A 21,224-nucleotide genomic window follows, 5' to 3' on the forward strand; every position below is an offset into this window, starting at 1 on the left:
TGCTGGGGAGTGACCTCTCATATGGTGAATGTGCTCCACCATTTGAGCCACACCCCAGCCCCACTGTTTGCTTTTGGAAATGTTCTGCTCGAAAGCTCTGTGGTGTCCTCTTTTCCACACATTTTAGGAAAGCCCTGAGGTGAGGTGCAGGTGAGTCGGGCCCGTGTTGATAACCAGAGCACAGGTGACACTCTCTGCCCACAGAAGAGGGTGATGGATGGAGTAGTGCCTTGGCAGGGACACGGCTTCAGGCCAACACACCTACACTGAAGCCTGCCTCCGAAGCTTGGCTGTGAGGAGTGACAGGCAAATTAGTCAATCTGCCCACAGAGAGAAGATAATAGATTTTAATAAGAAACCTCAGGGTTTTTTTGTGAGAATATTACTTGAAAAACATTGCACAATGCTTGCTTGGCACCAAGTGGTCCACAAAGGGCAACTGCTCCTCTTATTTTGGTTGTGTGCTAAGAATTTAAAAAATGATAAAATGGAATTCTAGTTTCTGAGCTATGAAAATTCTGTTAGATTCTTTAATATTTGTAATTATTGGTTTATTATGAGAGTGTTTCTATGCAGGGCTGGTGCTTAATTTGCAAATAACAGAAGGTTTTAGTTAATGACTAATACTGACCTTATCCAGCATCCAGGTATCAGAGAGGTTTGGAAATCATCAAAGAACACACAAATATGGGAGCAGACAGAGAAATATTCCAGTGGTTAAGGTGCTTATCTTGTACATGGACCCAGGTTCCATCCCTGATACCACATATGGTCCCCTGAGCACCTCAATGAATAATCTCTGAGCATAGAGACAGGAGTAATCCCTGAGCACCTGCAGGTATATCCCAAACACCACCCAAAAACTGTCGATTACTGGGTGGTGTATGGGGTGAAAGCAGGGCAGTGCTCTCTAGAGGTGCTTGGGGGCCTCAGGGCCATGCTTGGCAGTACAGGCTTGATGATTTCAGTGTTCTGGAGAAGCCATGCCATGCCACGCCCATTGATGTTTGAGTTCAGAGGGAACTTGTGGTGCCAGATTGGACTTGGGACCCCAACATATGAACCCTTTGAGATGTCTCCCAACTCTAAGTGTACTCATTTTTTTCACTGAGGCTGCTACTGCAGAGTTGTCAGACCCACAGGCAAAACTGATTTGTATAAATACATTTAACCAGAGCACAGATATGTTTGGAAGCAGGTCTGAATGTTTGTTAAATGAAAGGAGATTTGACAAGTTCGATTTTTATGCTTTGGTTTCAGCAAAATAATCAGCTCAGTGAAAACCGGATCAGAAATATACTCCACACAATTAATTAACCTGGGGAAGAGAGACTGCAAACTTGGGCCCACTTTGGGAAAATAGTGTTACAGCACTTTAACCTTCACTCAGTTTGAACTTGAGCACAAAGCTACAACATGGAGCCTTCCCAGATACAAATCTGTCTCCCTCATCCATCATCAGGGCCACAGAACTTGCCCCTTTCACACACTCCAAGGCCCTGTGGACCCAGTTCCGGCCAGGCCCTTGGTTGGTAGACATCTGGAAGTGTGTGACCAGGTGCAAGGAAAAGCTTAGACAGATGCCTTCGTGGAACTGGAATCCCAGGTTGTCTATTAGCATATCCTGATACCCCCTAAGCACATCTTAGGACAACCCAACTGGCAGGATCAGTAGTTGGTGTGTGTGTGGGTGTGTGTGTGTGGGTGGGTGTGTGTGTTTCTATTTTTAAATGGAATTATGAATCAGAGAGATAGTGCAGGGGTAAAGGGACTTGCATATGATGGAAACTTGTTCAGTCCCAGGCACTGCATTGGGGGGCCCCAAATCACTGTCAAGAGTAAACCCTGAGCACAGAGACAGGAAAAACCCTGAACACTATGAGGTATAGCAAAATAAAAAATAAAGCCCAGAATTATTTGGATATCTGGACTAACATAGAGTCAGCACCCAGCCCAGCTTACCAGGGAAAGGGAGAGTAGTAGAAGAGCAGGGGTGTGTCAGCACCAGCCAGCACCGAGTCCAGATGTTTTTCCCCTCCCATTGCCCGTCCACACTAGAAGGAACACACACAGACATTTTAGGACCTAGTTACTGTTCCTTACTATCCAGTTCCCAGGCAACTCCCAAAACTATAGAATCAGCCATCTCCACCCCTGACTCGAACAAAACTGGGAGATGATTTCACCCAAACAGGACCTTGACAGTAGGGAGGAACAGAAAAGAGCCTTTTGGTTTCAGGCTCAAGGGAGGAAACGTGTTGGCTGTGAATAGTACAGGCCCCGAGGCAACACAAGCATTCTTGGCTTTGCTCCCAGCCAGGTGAGCTGGCAAAGCAAAGCAACCCATTCACAAGACATGTGAGACTCTGCCACCCTGTGCTGGAGACTATGCCAGATTTGGCTTCTATGCAGACACAAGCAGAAACACAAATCCTACACCCAGGAACACGAGGGACCCTGGGAACTGTCAGTGATGGTTCACTCTGAACACCCTGCCTGCAAATCAGTGTCTTGGTTTCAAAGGAAGTGAGCGTGGGAAGTGCCAGCCTCTCAGGTTGCCCCCACTTCTACCATCCTCCATGCCTTCCTCAAACACCAGAGAGATAGCACCAAGATGAGAGTGCATGTTAGGCCGAAGAGCCTGAGTTTGATCCCCAGCACCAATGGGCTCAAACATCATGGCATCACCTGGTGGATCATGAAACCTCACAGCAGGGCTGACCTTCCCTGGTATTGATCCCTAGGCCTCCTGAGCACTGCTTGGGAAACACAAAACAAAGAGCAAACAAAACCTGTCATTGTCCTTTAGAAGAAAGTTTCATGTGGACAATTGTGGGGGAATTCAGTGGGAGTAAGGGTATTGACTCTTTTTTTTTCTTTTTTCTAAGAGAGGGCTGACTTGTAAAGCAGTAGGTGATCGGAAGAGTTGCCCTTCAGACACAGTTGCTATATTCTTTTTATGATTCCTTTTCCCATTGTTTAACTTTTGATGGGAAGGATTTCTCCTGCTCCTCCTTCTGACTTTTGCTGACAGTTTCTTTTGACCGTTCTCACGCCTATTTCACAAGCTAGTCTGGATGTGAACCTAAAGCATTTAACTTTACGAGTCAGTTGGAGGGGAGAAAGAAGTTTCCCTATGTTGCCTTGGATCATCTGTATAAAAATTCAACCCAGTAAAGTTGGGTAACAGAGTCTCTGTCTTGTGAGTCCATTTAGATTTTGACCTCAATTTAATAGTTTAGAAGTAAGTTTTAAATATTTATTGAAAATAAAATTCTACTTTAGTTAATGAGAAGGGGAGAGTTGCAAATACTTTTGAATGAACTATCCCTAATCCATCATGCTTAAAATAAGTGCTTTAGATTATTTGTTTTTTGGAACTCATGTATTTGGGATAATCTAAACATTGTTTAGTGTACACTCTCTATGGGGACCAAGGCAAGGACATGCCATGTTTGAGAAACTACACAAAACATACAGAGAAAACCTCCTTGTTTCTAATCCATACCTGCTAATAAGCACAATCCAACATCTCAGGACATTATAATACTAACTTCAATAGCATCAGTTACTCTAAATACATGGTAAATATCCTCTCAACTATTGCACAAGAGCCTCCTTCCCCAGGCTCTCTTTTAAGACCTCTCTTATGCATTGGCAAGCAGTATAAAACTAAGCCTGCTATAGTTCAATGACCCACCAATCCCAAAGTTCTTATTGTTTTCCTACTTTTCTAAGTACACATGCATACACGCACAATTTATCCTTCTTTCCTTCCTTCCTCTCCCTTCACCCTCTCCCTCTCATCCAAGGCTATGCAACTTTCAAGGATTATCCAGAATGTAAGCCACAGTTCACTCAGCCCCTGGTGCTTCTGCCATGTTCATCTCAAGTTCTTTCCAACAGCTGATGTACAGCTGTCTCAAGGGTCCTCCCTGCCCAGCACCAGTTTCTTCTAATGCCAAACAGATCCGCCTGAGAAACAGCTGTAAAGACGGAAATCTGTGTCCCACTCCTTATCTCTGCCTTCCAGGCCTTGTCTTCCCCAGTCTGTGTGTCCTCATTGTCCACTGCTATCTACAACCTGTCCTCAGAAGGATGCTCACAGACCCCTAGCATCTGGCTGACAGATAGTGCCCTGCAACTAAGCAAGGTCATCCCAACTGTTTTATTCCTCAGCAGCAGATCACCTAACTTGGTGTCTCTGTTATTTAGAACTCTCAGCTGACCACCTACTGAGACCTAGTGAGACATAAGGCAGTAACAAATAATCCACTAGGGGCCAGAGTGATAGTACAGTGGGTAGAGCCTTTGCCTTGCACATGGCCGACCCAGGTTCAATCCCTGGCATCCCATAAGGTCCCCCAAGCACAGACAGGAGTAATTCCTGAGTGCAAAGCCAGGAGTGACCCCTGAGCATAGCTGGATGTGACCCAAAAAGCGAAAACAATAAATAAATAAGCCACTGAAGTTACCCTTTTAAGACTTTTCCCCAACTATCCTTGTACCTTTTACTCCCATCCCTCATGGTCACGGTCACGGTCACGGTCCTCCCATTGTTCATCAATTTGCTCGAGCGGCCCGAACTCCCATCCCTCACCACTCTCATATCCATACTTGTCTACTGTGATGCTTTTCACTATTCTGTTTCCTCTCTCTCTCTTTCCCTAAAAGGAAGAACAGAAGCTCCACCTGGAAACCTTCCCTAAACAGCCAAAAAATAAGATTATCCTCTCCTCTTAGGCGGCCTTATGAACACTATCAGTGACACAGGTTTTCCTTCTTTCTGAGAACAAAATAAGTCTACATAGATACACATGAATGATCTCCTTAGATACATGTGACTCCTCTAGTGTACAGTGCAGGGTTTTATAGACATTTGACCCCTAAGCAATATGGCGGTTAAAGGTACCAACTCCTCTGCAGTCAAAAAACCATGCAGCGGTCACCCAAAACTGAACTCCTAAAGCAGGCTGATGACTAGATATCAATCACATAAACGGTGGATGAAAGGAACATATTTCGAATGTCACATGCAGCATGGATTCTTGCAACAACATTTTCATTTTTTTTCATTTCATCATCCTGTTAATCGTCGATTGCCTCGAGCAGGCCCCAGTAACGTCTCTTTCATCCTAGCCCTGAGATTATATTCACGGCTCTTTAGGAGAATGAGACCCATCATTGTTACTGGTATTTGGCATATTTGGTACGCCACGGGGAGTTTGCCAGACTCTGCCCTGTGGGCAGGCTACATTCGATAGCCTGCAAGTTTGTCCAAAGTAGGAATGAGATAATAAGATGTCATAAAGAAAAGTTCTGATAAGATGTCAGATAAGGTTCCGGGATCTGGATTTTATAGTCTCTGAGTCTTGGCCGCTGATGGGATTACACGGCGCCAGGGGGCCAGGTGGTGGGTGTGACCCCCGCCTACTGGAATTTGGAGGATCTGGGTGGAAGATGCTCGACTCGAATTCGAGTAGGCTTGGAGGTGTCGGCCCCGGAACCCGCGTGGCTTTGTCCCTCTGCCAGTACCTTCATGTGTGCGGAGAGTGGTCTCAGCATGGTGGTGGCTGGTCCTGGAGGTCTTCGGCTGCCGGAGCCCCGGTCGAGGCGGGGAGGAAAGCTCGACCCGCTCCCCTCCAAGGGGTCCTGGCGAGGGACACCCAGGCGCGGGGGCAAAAGACTGCACTGTTCTCGTCCGGGATCTGGATTTTATGTTGCAACAACATAAACTATAGAAAATAAAATAAGAAAATCACAAGGAAGAAAAAAACTCATTTACAGTACTTTAACAATACCTTGAGTTCCATTGCTTGCTTAAGAATATCCTTGAGAGTCCCTTTCTCCCTGCATACTTGCCAGCACTTGTTGTTCTTGTTCTTTTTGATGTGTGCTAGTCTCTTTTGTTTAAGATAATATCTCATTGTTGTTTTGACTTGCATCTCCCTGATTATTAGTGACATAGAACATTTTTTCATATGCCTTTTGCCATTTGAATTTATTTTTGAGGAAGTGTCCCTTCATTTCTTCTCCCCATTTTTTGATGGGGTTGGAGAATTTTTTTCTTGTAAAGTTCTACCAGTGTCTTGTATATCCTGGATATTAAGCCCCTGTCTGCTGGATATTGGGTAAATCATTTTTCCTATTCTGTGGGCTTTTTCTGTATTTTGGTCATTGTTTCTTTTGAGGTACAGAAGCTTCTTAGTTTAATGTAATTCCATTTGTTTATATTTGTTTCCATTTGCTTGGTTAGTGGTGTTTCATCCTTAAAGATGCCTTTAGCCTCAATATCATGAAGAGTTCTGCCTAGATTTCCCTCCATGTACCTTATGGATTCAGGTCTTATATTGAGGTCTTTAATCCATTTGGATCTGATTTTTGTGCTTGATGTTAGACAGAGGTCTGAATTCACTTTTTTGCATGTAGTTGTCCAGTTTTCACAGCACCATTTATTTTTTTTCTTAAATTTTTATTAGTGAAACACCATGAGGTACAGTTGTAGACTTACAGATTTTTGTGCTTGGGTTTCAGTTATACAGTGATGGATTCTCCACCACCACCAGTCCCAGTATTCCCCCATCCTATCCTACCTCTGTGGCAGGGCATTCCCTTTTGTTACCTCTCTCCTTTTTAATGCTGTGGTTTTCAAAAGAGACATTGAGTGGCAAATCTTGTTCGGTCTATAGTCTACTCTCATCGCGCATTTCCCATCCTGAGAGGAACCTCCCAACACCCTTTATTTGGTGCTTCCTTCTCTATCTGAGCTGCCTTTTCCCCTAACGTGTGCAGCTGTCCTCAAAGCCATGGAGTAATCCTCCTGGTACTTATCTCGGCTATTCTTGGGTGTAGTCTCCTATTTTGTTACTTTATGTTCCCCAGATGAATGCAGTCTATCTATGTCTGTCCCTTTCTTTTTGACTCATTTCGCTTAGCATGATACTTTCCATGTAGTACCACTTGTATATGAATTTCATGACTTCATCTTTTCTAACAGCTGCATAGTACTCCATTGCCCAGCACCATTTATTGAAGAGAATTTCCTTACTCCACTTCACATTTCTTACTCCTTTATTAAAGATTAAGTGATCATATACTTGAGAGGCTGTGTCAGAATATTCAACTCCATTCCATTGGTCTGTGGGTCTGTTTCTATTCCAATACCATGCTGTTTTACACAATGAGTACTTATACAGCTATTAGAAAAGATGAAATTATGAAATTTACATATATGTAAATGGACATGGAGAGTATCATGCCAAGTGAAATTAGTCAGAAAGAGGGGGACAGACAGAATTATTGCACTCACTTGTGAAATATAAAGTAACACAATAGGAGACTAACACCTAAGGACAGTAGAGATAAAGGCCAGGAGGATCGCACCATGGCTTGAAATCTGGATTCACATGCTGAGGGAAAAGGCAGCTGGGATAGAGAAGGGACCACTAAGTAAATGATGTTTGGAGGGCTTGCTCGGGATGGGAGATGCATTCTGAAAGTAGACTATGGGCCAAACATGATGCCCACTTAGTACCTGTATTGCAAACCTTAACACCCAAGAGAGAGTAAGAGGAAATGTGCCTGCCTGGGGGTTGGAAGGGTAGGGGTGGTGGAAGGGATACTGGGAACATTTGTGGTGGAGAATGAGCAGTGGAGGAGGGATGAGTGCTCGATCATTGTGTGACTGAAACGTAATCATGAAAGTTTGTACATCTGTAACTGTATCTCACGGTGATTCAATTAAATAAATAAATAAAAGGAATTTTAAAAATAAAATTTTAAAAAAATAGTATCCGCAAATAGGGACCAGAGAAATCGTACAGCGAGTAGGGTGTTTGCCTTGCACGTGGCCCACCATAGTTCAATCCCCGGCATCCCATATTGTCCCCCAAGCAACACTAGGAGTAATTCCTGAGTGCAGAGCCAGGAGTAACACCTGCACATCACTGGGTGTGACCCAAAAAGAAAAAAAAAAGAAAAAAAATATCCATGAATAACCAAATATCCAAGTGGATCTGGCATTTCAAACTCCCTTTGTCCAAAGACCAACTATAGCATCAGCACTTATTCAATACAGCTGGAATAAGTGCAAAAGATCAAAACTAAAAGCACTCAGACACTAACTTATAAGTCTTCTAGACTGAAGTAGGACCAAATCTTTATCACTAGACCACACAGTGCTTCTGTGAGCTTACTGCTTATGTAATGCTTATATAGTAGTACCCAAAGATCGTTTTCTGGATTCATTTAGAGAGACAGACATAGGTGACTTTGGAAAACTGTGTCACGTTCTAATATGTTGGTTCAGTTGCTGCTGGGATGAACTTGGTCCAAGCATTTATTTTAATTGTTCTACATTTTTCTTTAGAATTTCATGGCAACTGACCAGAGAATTCTTTTCCCAAAATCTCTCTTCCATATCAGTTTCCTTTCCTCTCTTTTCTTTCAGCACAACTTACTGTCGTTTTAAGTCTTCTGAGTAAGTTTCTGTAGTGCAGGATGGAGGTGGTAACTTTATGTTGGAATGTAAATATGAATATGTAGCTTTTCTGATTGATCTAATGTCTCCAGGGGTCCATGCATCTTTCCTGATTTGTTTGTGTGTTTTTCTTTAACCAAGATATAAGACAGTATTGATTGTTAATTGTATAGTAACCAAAAATTAATTGTTAGGCAAACAGATTGATTCAATTTGTCCATTTTTGTTTTCTTTTCAATGCTATAAATAAATACCAGTTTCTTTTTTACAAAACAGTAATGAAAAATGCTTTCTGGGTTTGGAAAGATATTTAAGTCTCTGAGTTTATACCATTTGTCTTTTTCAGGAGGGGGAACAAAATAATGAGTATTCCCCTATGTCATAAATGTCACCTGGATATTCCTTCAGCAACTTTGAAATGGACTTGTGGCTCTTATGTAACTAAGAAAAAAATCAGGTTGTAGGTAGGAGTTCCAGTCAAGAGGAAAACTCTCCCAAGCATAGAACAGTCTTGAAGAAGTAGACACAGGATGTTATGGTTCAGAGTTGGTAATCATTTTCTGACTTAAGACCACCCAAATCTTGGTCTCACTCAACATAGAGAACGCCACCATCAGGCTATCTCAGTTGCTTCCACCACATGTTAGGGAAAAACCCAGTTCAAAACACCCACTGCCCCAGGGAATGTATATAGTTTGGAAGATGACTCTCAGAAGTGGTGGTATTTCTTTTCCTTTTCTTTTATTTTTTCTTTTTTTAATTGAATTGTGGTGAAATACACAGTTACAAGGCTGTTCGTGATCAGATTTCAGTCACACAATGTTCCAACACCCATCCTTCCACCAATGCACATTTCCCACCACCAATGTCCCCAGTTTCCCTCACACCACCATGCCCCCACCCACACATATACAGTTTGTCTCTGTGACAGGCACTCTCCTTTCTCTCTGTTTGTCTCTCTGTCTCTCTGTCTCTCTCTCTCTCTCTCTCTCCCCCCCCTCCTTTGGGGCATTATGATTTTCAGTACAGGTGGGGAGGAGGCTGTTGGGATAGAGAACAGACCACCAGACCACTATGACAAAGTCAGTTGGAAATAATCACTCTGGATAGGAACTGCTGAAAGTAGGGAAAGGAACAAACGTGACAACATCTCATTTTCCGCAGTGATTTAATAAGTATTTTTAATATCCCTAAGCCAAAGAACCCATATCTGGGAAACAGATGCAATAAAGTACCTCCCAATAGTTGAGTGAGCATACCATATGCAGTCAGTGAGCAGCTATGGTTGAATTTATTATAGGGAAAAGTACCAGATCACTTCCTGTTGGTTTGCAGACAATGGTTACGTTTGCCGAAATGATACACTTTGGTAGTACCAACACAAAAATACTTGCTCATAATCATTTGTGTTCCCAATAGAATACTATGTAGCTATAGAGAAAAATGGACTTCTGCCATTTATAACATGGATAGACTCCTAGAGAGTTGAAGTGAAATAAGCCAGAAAAAAGACAAACCGTATAATTTCATTCATATGTGGTAGGTAGAGAAAATAAACAGATGAACTGCAAAAACTAACAATCAATTTTTGGAATATAAAATCAATTAGTGTTACCAGAAGAGAAAGGAAAGAAATAGAGTATTGTAAATCAGGACTAGAGAACACACACATTGATTTTTAATGATGCACACCTGAAATCATACATAATAGGAACAGATGGACATATATATTTGTATTTCCGTGCATTGAGTATGACTCGCAGGCACCTCACACTGACTTAAACTGTAGCATGATTTTTGGAACAATTCATCCTGTTTCACCCTCCTTTTCAGGGGCACTCAAGAATGGAATCAAGAGTGGAAAGAATGTCCTGATTATGTCTCCGCTGGAGCAAACAGCTGTTACTTCAACTCATCTTATACCTCCATTTGGATACCCTACTGTATCAAGCTAACCAGCAATGGTGGTATGGTGGATAAAAAGTGTTTCTCTGTTGAGGAAATAGGTAAATCACAGGTTTGTGTTTTATTTGACATGACTTTAGATTAAATAAGCTGGGAAGTCTGCAACATCCATGTGCATTTGGATAGGGAGTCTGTGTTATTGTGTTCTAGAGGAGGGTGGAGGTATATTTTAACCTATTTTAAAGAACATGAGATCATCTGGTAAACAAGAAGGAAAAAAAGGGCAGAGGGGAATTTATGTGAGCTCCAACTGAAAACAGTCAGGCAGTAAATGTGCTGACAGTCAGGACCTCATGGATCCTTTTCCTTGTAAAGGTCTTTAAAGCTGCAGAGTATTCTTATTGTCCTGAAAGTAGACTTTTAAGATTCCTTCTTTTCAAAACTATTTCCTACAATTATTATATTATGAGTTACCAAAATATTTTGATCTTTGTTCTCCATCCCTGCTATAATAAAGACCTAGATTTTCTTTATCACAAAACATAATAATTCTGGAAGTTTACATTTACCAAGAAATCAAAATCAGTTTAAAGACATGTTTATAAGTTCTCAAGACAAACATTAGAGATAATCGGCTCAGTGAACTAAGTGAAAGATCCAAACAGATTATCCCTTGCCCATCATGTGAACAGAAGGGAAGATGAAACAAAACAAGGCAAAACAAAACAAACATCTAGAATTGGTGTATTCATGTTTATACCATACCAGTGTAAACAGCCAAATAGGAAGAATCGAAGAAGGATTCTAAGTAGCTGACAGTGATGCTCCTGAACCTATTCACAAAGATTGTTTATTGCTTATTGGAATTCCTTGGAATGCGTTTTAGCTGTGCTGTTCTTGTGTTTGGATTCCCAAACACAGACTAGAAAGGACTTGGAGAATGTAACTAGAAGCTGCAAATAGAAACACGCAAGGCTGGCAGCCTAACTTTCATGAAGAAGGTTGAGAAAGCTGTATCAAGCTGAGAATAGACTCCAACTTTCCAGTTGAAAGAGACCATCACCTCTCAACCCTCAGTCTTGTCACCACTTAGAATAGCTCTTTAGGAAGAAAAGGGATGGTAGTGATAATCTGAATCCACACACTCTCCCTTTCAATGGCCCCAGTGATTTTTGTTTTTTGTTTTTTTGACTGACATTCCCATGAGTGCCTGTCATGGCATGGAGCTGCATGTGGTGGTTACAGAATGAAGCAGGTTAAAAAAAGAATTGTAATATGGGTATGTTAGGAGCTAGGCTCAACTCTATAGGATATGCAGTAAGACAAGGTGGTGGCCAAAGGCACAAATGATTAACAAGGCCTGCGGGATGACAGTTAAGATATTTCTTAGTGCGGGTATGATATTTCATTTTTTTGCCCTTTATTTTATTTATTTTTTTACAGTTGTAGATTTACAATTTTTTGTGCTTGGGTTTCAATTATACAATGATCAGATACCCATCCCTCCACCAGTGCCCGTTTTTCACCACCATGGATAATATCCCTCCCACCCCCATCCCCCCATCCCCCCCTGTCTCTGTGGCAGGGCAATCCCCTGTGTTCTCTCACTCCGTTTGGGTGTTGTGGTCTGCAAAAGAGGCATTGAGTGGCAAACAAGTTCAGTCCATAGTCTACTTTCGACATGCATCTCCCCTCCTGGGAGGATCCTCCAAACATCCTTTATTTGGTGCTCCCTTCTCTATCTGAACTGCCCTTTCCTCTAGGATACCCGGCTGGCCTCTAAGTTATGGAGTAATCCTCCTGGTGCTGATCTCAGATATTCTTGGGTATTAATCTCATACTTTGTTACTTTATATCCCCCAGATGAATGCAATCTTTCTATGTCTATCCCTCTCTTTCTGACTCATTTCGCTTAGCATGATACTTTCCATATTGTACCACTTGTATGTAAATTTCATGACTTCATCTTTTCTAACAGCTACATAGTACTCCATTGTGTAGATGTACCAAAGTTTCTTTAACCAGTCATCTGTTCTTGGGCATTCAGGTTTCTTCCAGTTTCTGGCTATTGTAAAGAGTGCTGCAATGAACAAACAAGTGCAGATGTCTCTTCGACTATATATTTTTGCCTCTCGGATATATTCCCAGGAGTGGTATTGCTGGGTCAAATGGGAGCTCAATTTCTAATTTTTTGAGAATCGTCCATACTGTTGTGCAGAAGGGCTGAACCAGTGGACATTCCCACCAACAGTGAAGGAGTGTCCCTTTCTCGCCACATCCACGCCAGCATTGGTTGCTTTTGTTCTTTTGAATGTGGGCCAGTCTCTGAGGTGTTAGATGGTATCTCATTGTGGTTTTGATCTGCATCTCTCTGATGATTAAAGATGTAGAGCATTTTCTCATGTGCTTTTTTGCCATTCAGATTTCTTCTTTGAGAAAGTTTCTGTTCATTTCATTGCCCCATTTTTGGATGGGGTTGGATGTTTTCTTCTTGTGGAGTTTAACCAGTATTTTGTATATCCTGGATATCAACCCCTTGTCAGATGTGTATTCGGCGAATATCCTTTCCCATTCTGTAGACTGTCTTTGTATTTTGGTCACTGTTTCTTTGGAGGTGCAGAGGCTTCTTAGTTTAAGATAGTCCCATCTATCTATCTCTGTTTTCACTTGCTCGGCCAGTGGCGTGGCATCTTTGAAGATACCATTAGCTTCAATATCATGGAGGGTTTTGCCAACTTTATCTTCAATGTACCTTATGGTTTCTGGTCTGATGTTGAGGTCTTTAATCCATTTTGATCTTACTTTTGTACATGGTGTTAGGCAGAGTTCTGAGCCTATTTTTTTTGCATGTAGCCGTCCAATGATGCCAACACAATTTACTAAAGAGGCTTTCCTTACTCCACTTCGCATTACTTGCACCTTTATCAAAGATTAGATGATCATATGATTGAGGGGAGATGTCAGTGTATTCAACCCTGTTCCATTGGTCTGCAGTTCTGCCTTTGTTCCAGTACCATGCTGTTTTAATTATTACTGCTTTGTAGTACAGTTTGAAGTTAGGGAGGTTGATTCCTCCCATTTTCTTTTTCCCAAGAATTGCTTTAGCTATTCGTGGGGGCTTATTGTTCCATATAAATTTCAGGAGTGTTTGCTCCATTTCTTTGAAGAATGTCATGGGTGTCCTTATAGGGATTGCATTGAATTTATACAATGCTTTCGGTAGTATTGCCATTTTGACAATGTTAAGTCTCCAGACCCATGAGCAGGGGATATCTTTCCATTTCCTCATGTCCTCTTTTATTTCCTGAAGTAGCGTTTTGTAGTTTTCTTTGTACAGGTCCTTTACTTCCTTAGTTAAGCTGATTCCTAGGTACTTGATTTTCTGGGGCACAATTGTGAACGGGATTGTTTTTTTCATGTTGCTTTCTTCTCTCTCACTGTTTGCGTATAGGAAAGCCATGGACTTTTGGGTATTGATTTTATAACCTGCAACTTTACTATACGAGTCTATTGTTTCTAGGAGGTTTTTGGTGGAGGTTATTGGGTTCTCTAAGTAGAGTATCATATCATCTGCGAATAGTGAGAGCTTGATTTCTTCCTTTCCTACCTGAATGCCCTTAATATCTTTTTCTTGCCTAATAGCTATTGCAAGTACTTCCAGTACTATATTGAACAGAAGTGGAGAGAGTGGGCATCCCTGTCTCGTCCCTGATCTTAGAGGGAAGGCTCTCAGTTTTTCCCCATTGAGGATGATGCTTGCTGTAGGCTTGTGGTAGATGGCTTTAATTATGTTGAGGAAGGTCCCCTCTATACCCATTTTGGCTAGGGTTTTCATCATAAAGGGGTGCTGGATCTTGTCAAATGCTTTCTCTGCATCTATTGATATAATCATATGATTTTTATCTTTTCTTTTGTTGATATGATGGATTATGTTGACTGATTTTCGAATGTTAAACCATCCTTGCATCCCTGGGATGAATCCTACTTGGTCATGGTGTATGATCTTTTTGATGAGTAGTTGGATTCTATTTGCTAGTAGTTTGTTGAGGATCTTTGCATCTGTGTTCATCAGGGATGTTGGCCTGTAATTCTCTTTCTTTGTGGTATCTCTGTCTGCTTTTGGTATCAGTGTGATATTTGCTTCGTAGAAACTGTTCGGAAGTGTTTTTGATATTTCAATTTCGTGGAAAAGCTTAAAGAGCATTGGGAGTAAGTACTCTTTAAAGATTTGGAAGAATTCACTAGTGAATCCATCCGGGCCAGGGCTTTTGTGCTTGGGGAGACTTTTTATTACCATTTCAATTTCCTTGATGGTGATAGGTCTGTTCAGGTATTCCAGGTCTTCTTGGTTCAGCCTTGGGAGTCTGTAGGAGTCTAGGAATTTATCCATTTCCTCGAGGTTTTGATGTTCCGTGGCATAAAGCTTCTCAAAGTACTCCCTGAGGATCCTCTGAATTTCTGTGGTTTCTGTTGTAATGACCCCCTTTTCATTTGTGATTCGGTTTATTAGGGTTTTCTCTCTCCCTTTCTTTGTGAGTTTTGCTAGAGGCTTATCGATCTTGTTAATTTTCTCAAAGAACCAGCTTTTGGTTTCATTGATCTTTCGGATTGTTTTTTGGGTTTCCATCTCATTAATCTCTGCTCTGAGTTTTATTATTTCCTTTCTCCTGTTCGGGTTGTGCTCCTTTTTTTGGTCCTTCTCCAAGTTCTTAAGCTGTGAGGTTAGGTTACTTATGTGTGCTCGCTCCTCCTTCCTGAGGAATGCTTGTAGAGCTATAAACTTTCCTCTTAACACAGCCTTTGCTGTGTCCCATAAGTTTTGGTAACTCGTGTTCTCATTTTCATTTGTTTCTAGGAATCTTTTGATTTCCTCTTTGATTTCCTGTCTAATCCACTCGTTGTTCAATAGTGCACTGTTTAATTTCCAGGTGTTTGATTTAGTTTTCTGTTTTTGTGTGTGATTTACTTCTAATTTCAGCGCATTATGGTCTGAGAAGATTGTTGATACAATCTCTATCTTCTTAATTTTATGGAGGCATGTTTTGTGGCTCAGCATGTGGTCTATCTTGGAGAATGTTCCATGTACGCTTGAGAAGAATGTGTATTCAGCTTTTTGTGGATGAAGTGTCCTATATATATCTACTAAGTCCCTTTCTTCCATTGTTTCCCTCAAATGAAGTATGTCCTTGCTAAGCTTGAGTCTGGTTGATCTATCAAGAGGTGACAAAGCAGTGTTGAAGTCTCCCACTAGTATTGTGTTGCTATTGATGTCTTTTTCCAAATCTATGAGTGGTTGTTTTAAGTACTTTGCTGGTCTCTCATTAGGTGCATATACATTTATTATTGTAAGTTCTTCCTGTTGTACAGATCCTTTGATCAATAAGAAATGGCCTTCACTGTCTCTTATGACCTTCCTCACTCTGAAATCGATGTGGTCTGATATAAGGATGGCTACCCCAGCTTTTTTATGGGAGCTGTTTGCCTGTAGGATTGTTTTCCAGCCTTTGACTCTGAGTCTGTGTTTGCTTTGACTATTGAGATGCGTTTCTTGCAGGCAGCAGAATGTTGGGTTCAATTTTCTAATCCATCCTGCCACTCTATGTCTTTTACTTGGTGCGTTTAGCCCATTGACATTGAGAGAGATTATTGTTATGGGATTCTGTTCCATTGTTCTGTTAAAATTTGGTGTATTTGAGGGGCCTTTCTTGCCTTAAAGTAGCCCATTTAGTTGTTCTTGTAACCATGGTTTTGAGTCTATGAAGTTCCTGAGCTGTTGTTTGTCTGTGAAACTGTGTGTTGTTCCTTCTATTATGAATGAGAGTCTTGCTTGGAAAAGTATTTTTGGGGAGGCATTTATTTCATTGAGTTTTTTCACTATGTCCCACCACTGTTTTCGGGCCATGAGGGTTTCATCAGAAAAATCAGCTGTGAATTTTAAGGATGCTCCTTTGTAAGAGATTTCTTTCTTCGATCTTGCTGCTTTCAGAATTTAAAAATATGGAACGCTTCACGAATTTGCGTGTCATCCTTGCACAGGGGCCATGCTAATCTTCTCTGTGTCGTTCCAATTTTAGTATATGTGCTGCCGAAGCGAGCACGGGTATGATATTTCTTAAAGCACCAGTGGGAGTTACCAAATGTCCAAGGGAGATTGTGTCTTCCATTGAGGACTAATTACAAAAGTGACAAATTACACAGAATGGAGCAGTTATACAGAATCTGACTGGTCAGGCAGAGAAATAATCAGTGGCCTTAAGTGCCTCCCCAAAAGATTTTGGAGTTATTTTGTTGCAAACAGATACATTTAGGGATACGCAGAGACACTACCTGAGAATAGTAATAGCAGATCCATGCAAAATACTTACCATGGACCAAATATGAAACTGTGCAAAGTGACTTTTACTATAATAACCTTTTACCCATGGTGAAACTGAAGCTGAGATCAGTTCCATGAACAGTTCACTCTCAAAACAGTTAGAGCTTAGATTTGGACCTCAGTAATAGAATTACAGGAGTCTTTCCCCATCACGTGAATTGCTGGTACTGTCTCTAGAAAGTTCATCTTTCTATTGAGTGGGGGGCAGATTGGAATAGCAGAGACTAGAAAAAGGGAGATCAGAAGACAAAAATCAGGAACCAGACAGACAGTACAGGGGTTGAAGTACTTGCTCTGCACAGAGCTGACTCTGACATGGCATGCAGTTCCCCTGAGAACCACCTGAAGTGACCCCTGAGCACAGAGCCAGGAGAAATCCCTAAGCACTGCTCTTTGTGGCCCCTCAAAAGATCAAAAATTGAAAGAAAAAAAAACAAGAAGATTGAGAATCAAAGCAGAGGAAAGTAATGAGCAGAGTTACAACAGCAGAAATGAAGTTGAGAGCAAGAGAAAACAAAGACAGGCTGAACCTATTGTATCTGAAGATGTCATTTGCCATGAGCCTCAGTTTCTTTGTGCATAATTCAGGCATCTACGACCACTTCACATGACTCTTCTTGACAATTGGAATTAGTGGCGGTAGTTACATTACTCATTCCTTTGATATATATATATATATATATACATATATATATATATATTGATTGAGTTTCTTCCTTGGGTCAGGAGGCATTCCAGATGTCTGCGACAGAACATACCTGTCCCTGTGGAAGTTGATCCCAGTGAGGGCATAGAAAGAGTTAATGCTCTGAAGGAAAATAATAGAGAGGCAATGTGAAAAGATTGTGATTTTAAATCAGATTACCACAGTTGATTTCTCTGAAACAGTGACACTTGAGCATAGGGAATGAAAAAATAGTCCTCTCTGTGCATTTCAGTGGGCATTTCAGTTTTAAGAGGAAAACTCCAGAAGTGGGGAACAGTATAACAGGGAAAGATGTGGGCATGGAGTGCACAGGAGAAGAGTGGAAAGAGACAGATGGAGGTCTCTCTTATAGTGTACATCAATACTATACACTCATCCCTCCAATTGGGGGTGGATGGGAGGGGGTGAGAAAAAGGAATCAAACTTCTCAAGTCTTGTAATGACTTTAACTTTTACTGGGCGTAGGATAAAATGCCTTAGGGCAGGAGGTTAAGTACTGAGTAACATGATTAATGTTGTGTGATGATAATTACTGGTATAAATATTGAGGATTGTATTATGAGTAGACTTAAAGGAGACAACGACTACAAGAGAGCCCTATGTAAGAGGTGAATGCAGCAATATCAGGGAAAGGTCATAGTGGCTAGAACCAAGCTTTAGAGGAACTGGAGGTAAGTAGTCGATGCAATCTGGGAATATCTTTAAAGTGAGGCTGACAGGAGCCAGAGCAATAGTACAGCAGGCACTTGCCTTGCATGTAGCCAGCCCGGGTTTGATCCCTAGCATCCTATATGTTCCCCTGAGACCACCAGGAGTAAACCCTGAGCACTGCTAGGTGTGGCCCCAAAAAACAAAAAAGAACAAAACAAAAGTCTAGCAGATAGAAAGTGAGGTGGCAAGAAAAAGATGAATCAAGGAAGAATTTGCTATATATGTCCTCAACAATTAAAGGAAAGGGAAACAAAGGTCAGACCAGAGGAGTAGAGGGTAGTAGGCACTCAGTTGGTGGGAGTATCCAGCAACTTTGTACATCAACACTATAAACTGAAGCACTATTATAAACATATCACTTAAACTGTAATAACAAAGTTAATAAAATAGACAAATAAACCTAGGATTGTAACCAAAACAACTGAACAGATGGACTTGCCACCAACAGGATAAGTGAAGATGAGGGAGTTTCGGGGTGGGGTGGAGGGAAGCTAAGGGTTTGGGTTTGGGCTCTGTTCGGTCTCGGGATCTTCTTAAGTATCCTGAGTTGCCAAGAAAACATGGAAGTGTGATTAGAAGAAAGGAGTCATTATGCTTGTAACAGTGCTATTGAACCTCCTCCAAATAGACCTTATTCCATATCCTCTATTTAAATTTGAAAAGGAATATTTTGAGATACTCTATGAGTCTTTTTTTTTCTTTTTGGGTCACACCCGGCAAGGCACAGGGGCCACTCCTGGCTCATGCACTCAGGAATTACTCCTGACGGTGCATCAGGTGACCATATGGGGTGCAGGGAATTGAACCCAGGTCTGCCACGTGCAAGGCAAATGCCCTACCCGCTGTGCTATCACTCCAGCCCCTACACTGTGAGTCTTTAAAATTGTTTTATCAAAAAAAAATGGTGGATAGGGAGATGGCACATCTGGCAGTGGTCAGGGTTTATTTCTGGGTCTTTACTCAGGTATCACTTTCACTCCTAAAGGGCGCAGGAATCGAACCAGAGTAAGCTGTGTGCAAGGCAAGCACCTTAATTTCTGGCAAGCACCTTTACTCTCTGACCTGTCAAAAACATTTTTACTGTGCAATCACTTAATGGGTTATAAGAAGTCTTCAACCCCCATAACGATGATATATTAACTGTCATTATAGTAGCCTCATGTAACCTAGCTATGTTGCAGATCTTTCCACTGTAATTCCCAAAATTTGTGGTCATAAGTAGTCAAATTTGGATTCTTCTTTTTTTAAGTGATGTTCACTCCATGACAGCCAACAAACATCATGTCCTTTTATTAGTATTGCCTTCTTCTCTAGAGAATATAAAACCTTTCCCCTTTGAGATTAAAGACATAGTATAATGGACAAGGTCTTACCTTGCATGTAGTCAACCGAGGCTCTATACAGCATCCCAGGTGATCCCTCAGCACCTCCAGGAGTGATCCCTGAATGTAGAGCCAGAAAAAAGGCCCTGAGTACAGCAGGATGTGCCCCTCCCAGGTCCCCCCAAAAAAGAGTCTGCATACCCTTTGAAAATTTTAATAGAGTTTTTCATTTTAATAGGACTTAATAGTTTAAAACTTTGGGAATTTAATAGGGCTAAGTGTTCCTCACAGCATTTCTTTGTAGATTTCTCTCTGATCAATGTCGCCCCTTACCAGATTTTGCTAAACTCTAGATAACCTTCTACATATAGTAGAAAAGAAATATATTTTACTCTGTATCAGCAAGTAATTCTTGAAAACCTTGGTACTGAAACCTAAATAGCAATTATTTATTGAAAACTACCTGGGACATAAATTTATATATAGTTCCTAGCTTCAAAATCCATATTTCTCTTAAGAAACTTTGGGAAATTGTACAGCAGTATGTGTAACAGATTTATTGGAGTTCTAATAAACAGACTGCAACAGATTTACTTGAGAATGTCTGATAGAAACCAGGCAAAATTCTACATTAGGTTGTTCACAATCAGCTATTAGAAGACATTCACTGTATCACTGGCATCCCATTGTTCATCGGTTTACTCGAGTGGGCACCAGTAACATCTCCATTCGTCCCAGCCCTCCTTACTTGTCTTTCCCAATGAAACTGCCATATCAGAGGTTCTTTCAAGGTCAGGGGAATGAGACCCATTATTGTTACTGTTTTTGGCATATTGAATACGCCACGGGTAGCTTGCCAGGCTCTGCCATGTAGGTGGGATACTCTCTGTAGCTTGCCAGGCTCTCCAAGATATGTGTGTGTGTGTGTGTATTTCCCTCTGTGATTTGTTGCCTACCGTCTGAACCCCATTAAAAATGGTGTGGTAATTGTGGAAAATGGACTCGGTCCTAGCATGTGGAAAGTGGCCTGGAGCATGGTGGCGGCTGGGTAGTGGAGGTCAGGAGGTCATGCCTGGGCTGGGTCCCTTGGGGCAGGGAGGGCTCTCACCCACCCTCCTCTGGGGTGCCCTGAGTGAAAACAGCATGACGCAGAGTCCGGTGGCATGGTTATGGGGTCCTCATTTTATGCCCCCTTCCAGGAGAAGCAGTCGTGAGTTCTGGAGGGTGGCCGATGAGGAGATTATTTGTTGCTGGCAGGAGGTGGATTATGGGTGTGACCCCTGGGTCTCCAGAGACTGGGGGAAACAGGCAGAGGATTCTCTGCTCCTGGATCCCATTGGCCTGGAGTCCAAGGTCACAAGTTTCCACATTACCTGGGTTCCATGGGACTTCATACGTGAGGCTCGGCGATCTCCACTACCCAACCACCGCCACACTAGAAGACATTAGCACACCAAATTATCACCACTTGTCTGAAAAAAATTAATGATCCATCCACATGTAGCTAGCAAAATAATAAGCTGGTGAGCATTTGCTAAGTGTTCAGGAATATTTTTGTGAGAAGCAATGCAGAAATTAATGAGACAAGGCCAGGTCATAAACAATTTGAAAAAAATATATATTTCTCCACCCTAGTTCCAGAACAACTTCTTCTATAAATATTGTAGGTCTTTGTAATGCAATTACTTCAAATATGAGTTAAAATTAATTCCTTCCAAAATTTCA

The 21,224-nt window shown here is 41.5% G+C and overlaps 1 protein-coding gene and 1 non-coding gene across 5 annotated transcripts in view; one reads left to right on the forward strand and one right to left on the reverse strand.

The window, feature by feature from the left end:
* The window catches only part of GHR (growth hormone receptor), a 305,006-nt gene that overhangs the window by 263,702 nt on the left and 20,080 nt on the right, over nucleotides 1-21,224 (forward strand). For all 4 annotated transcript variants that reach the window (XM_056112076.1, XM_056112075.1, XM_056112077.1 and 1 more), the window contains one exon: nucleotides 10,313-10,485. In XM_056112076.1, the coding sequence (XP_055968051.1) occupies nucleotides 10,313-10,485 (173 nt within the window). The remainder of the gene's footprint in view (nucleotides 1-10,312; nucleotides 10,486-21,224) is intronic.
* On the reverse strand, nucleotides 16,376-16,482 carry LOC130021470 (U6 spliceosomal RNA). Its single transcript, XR_008792170.1, has one exon. It is a non-coding gene; the product is annotated as a U6 spliceosomal RNA (small nuclear RNA).

This window comes from Sorex fumeus, unplaced genomic scaffold (assembly GCF_029834395.1).
Source record: "Sorex fumeus unplaced genomic scaffold, SorFum_2.1 ptg000015l, whole genome shotgun sequence".
In the NCBI taxonomy this organism is placed as follows: Eukaryota; Metazoa; Chordata; class Mammalia; order Eulipotyphla; family Soricidae; genus Sorex; species Sorex fumeus.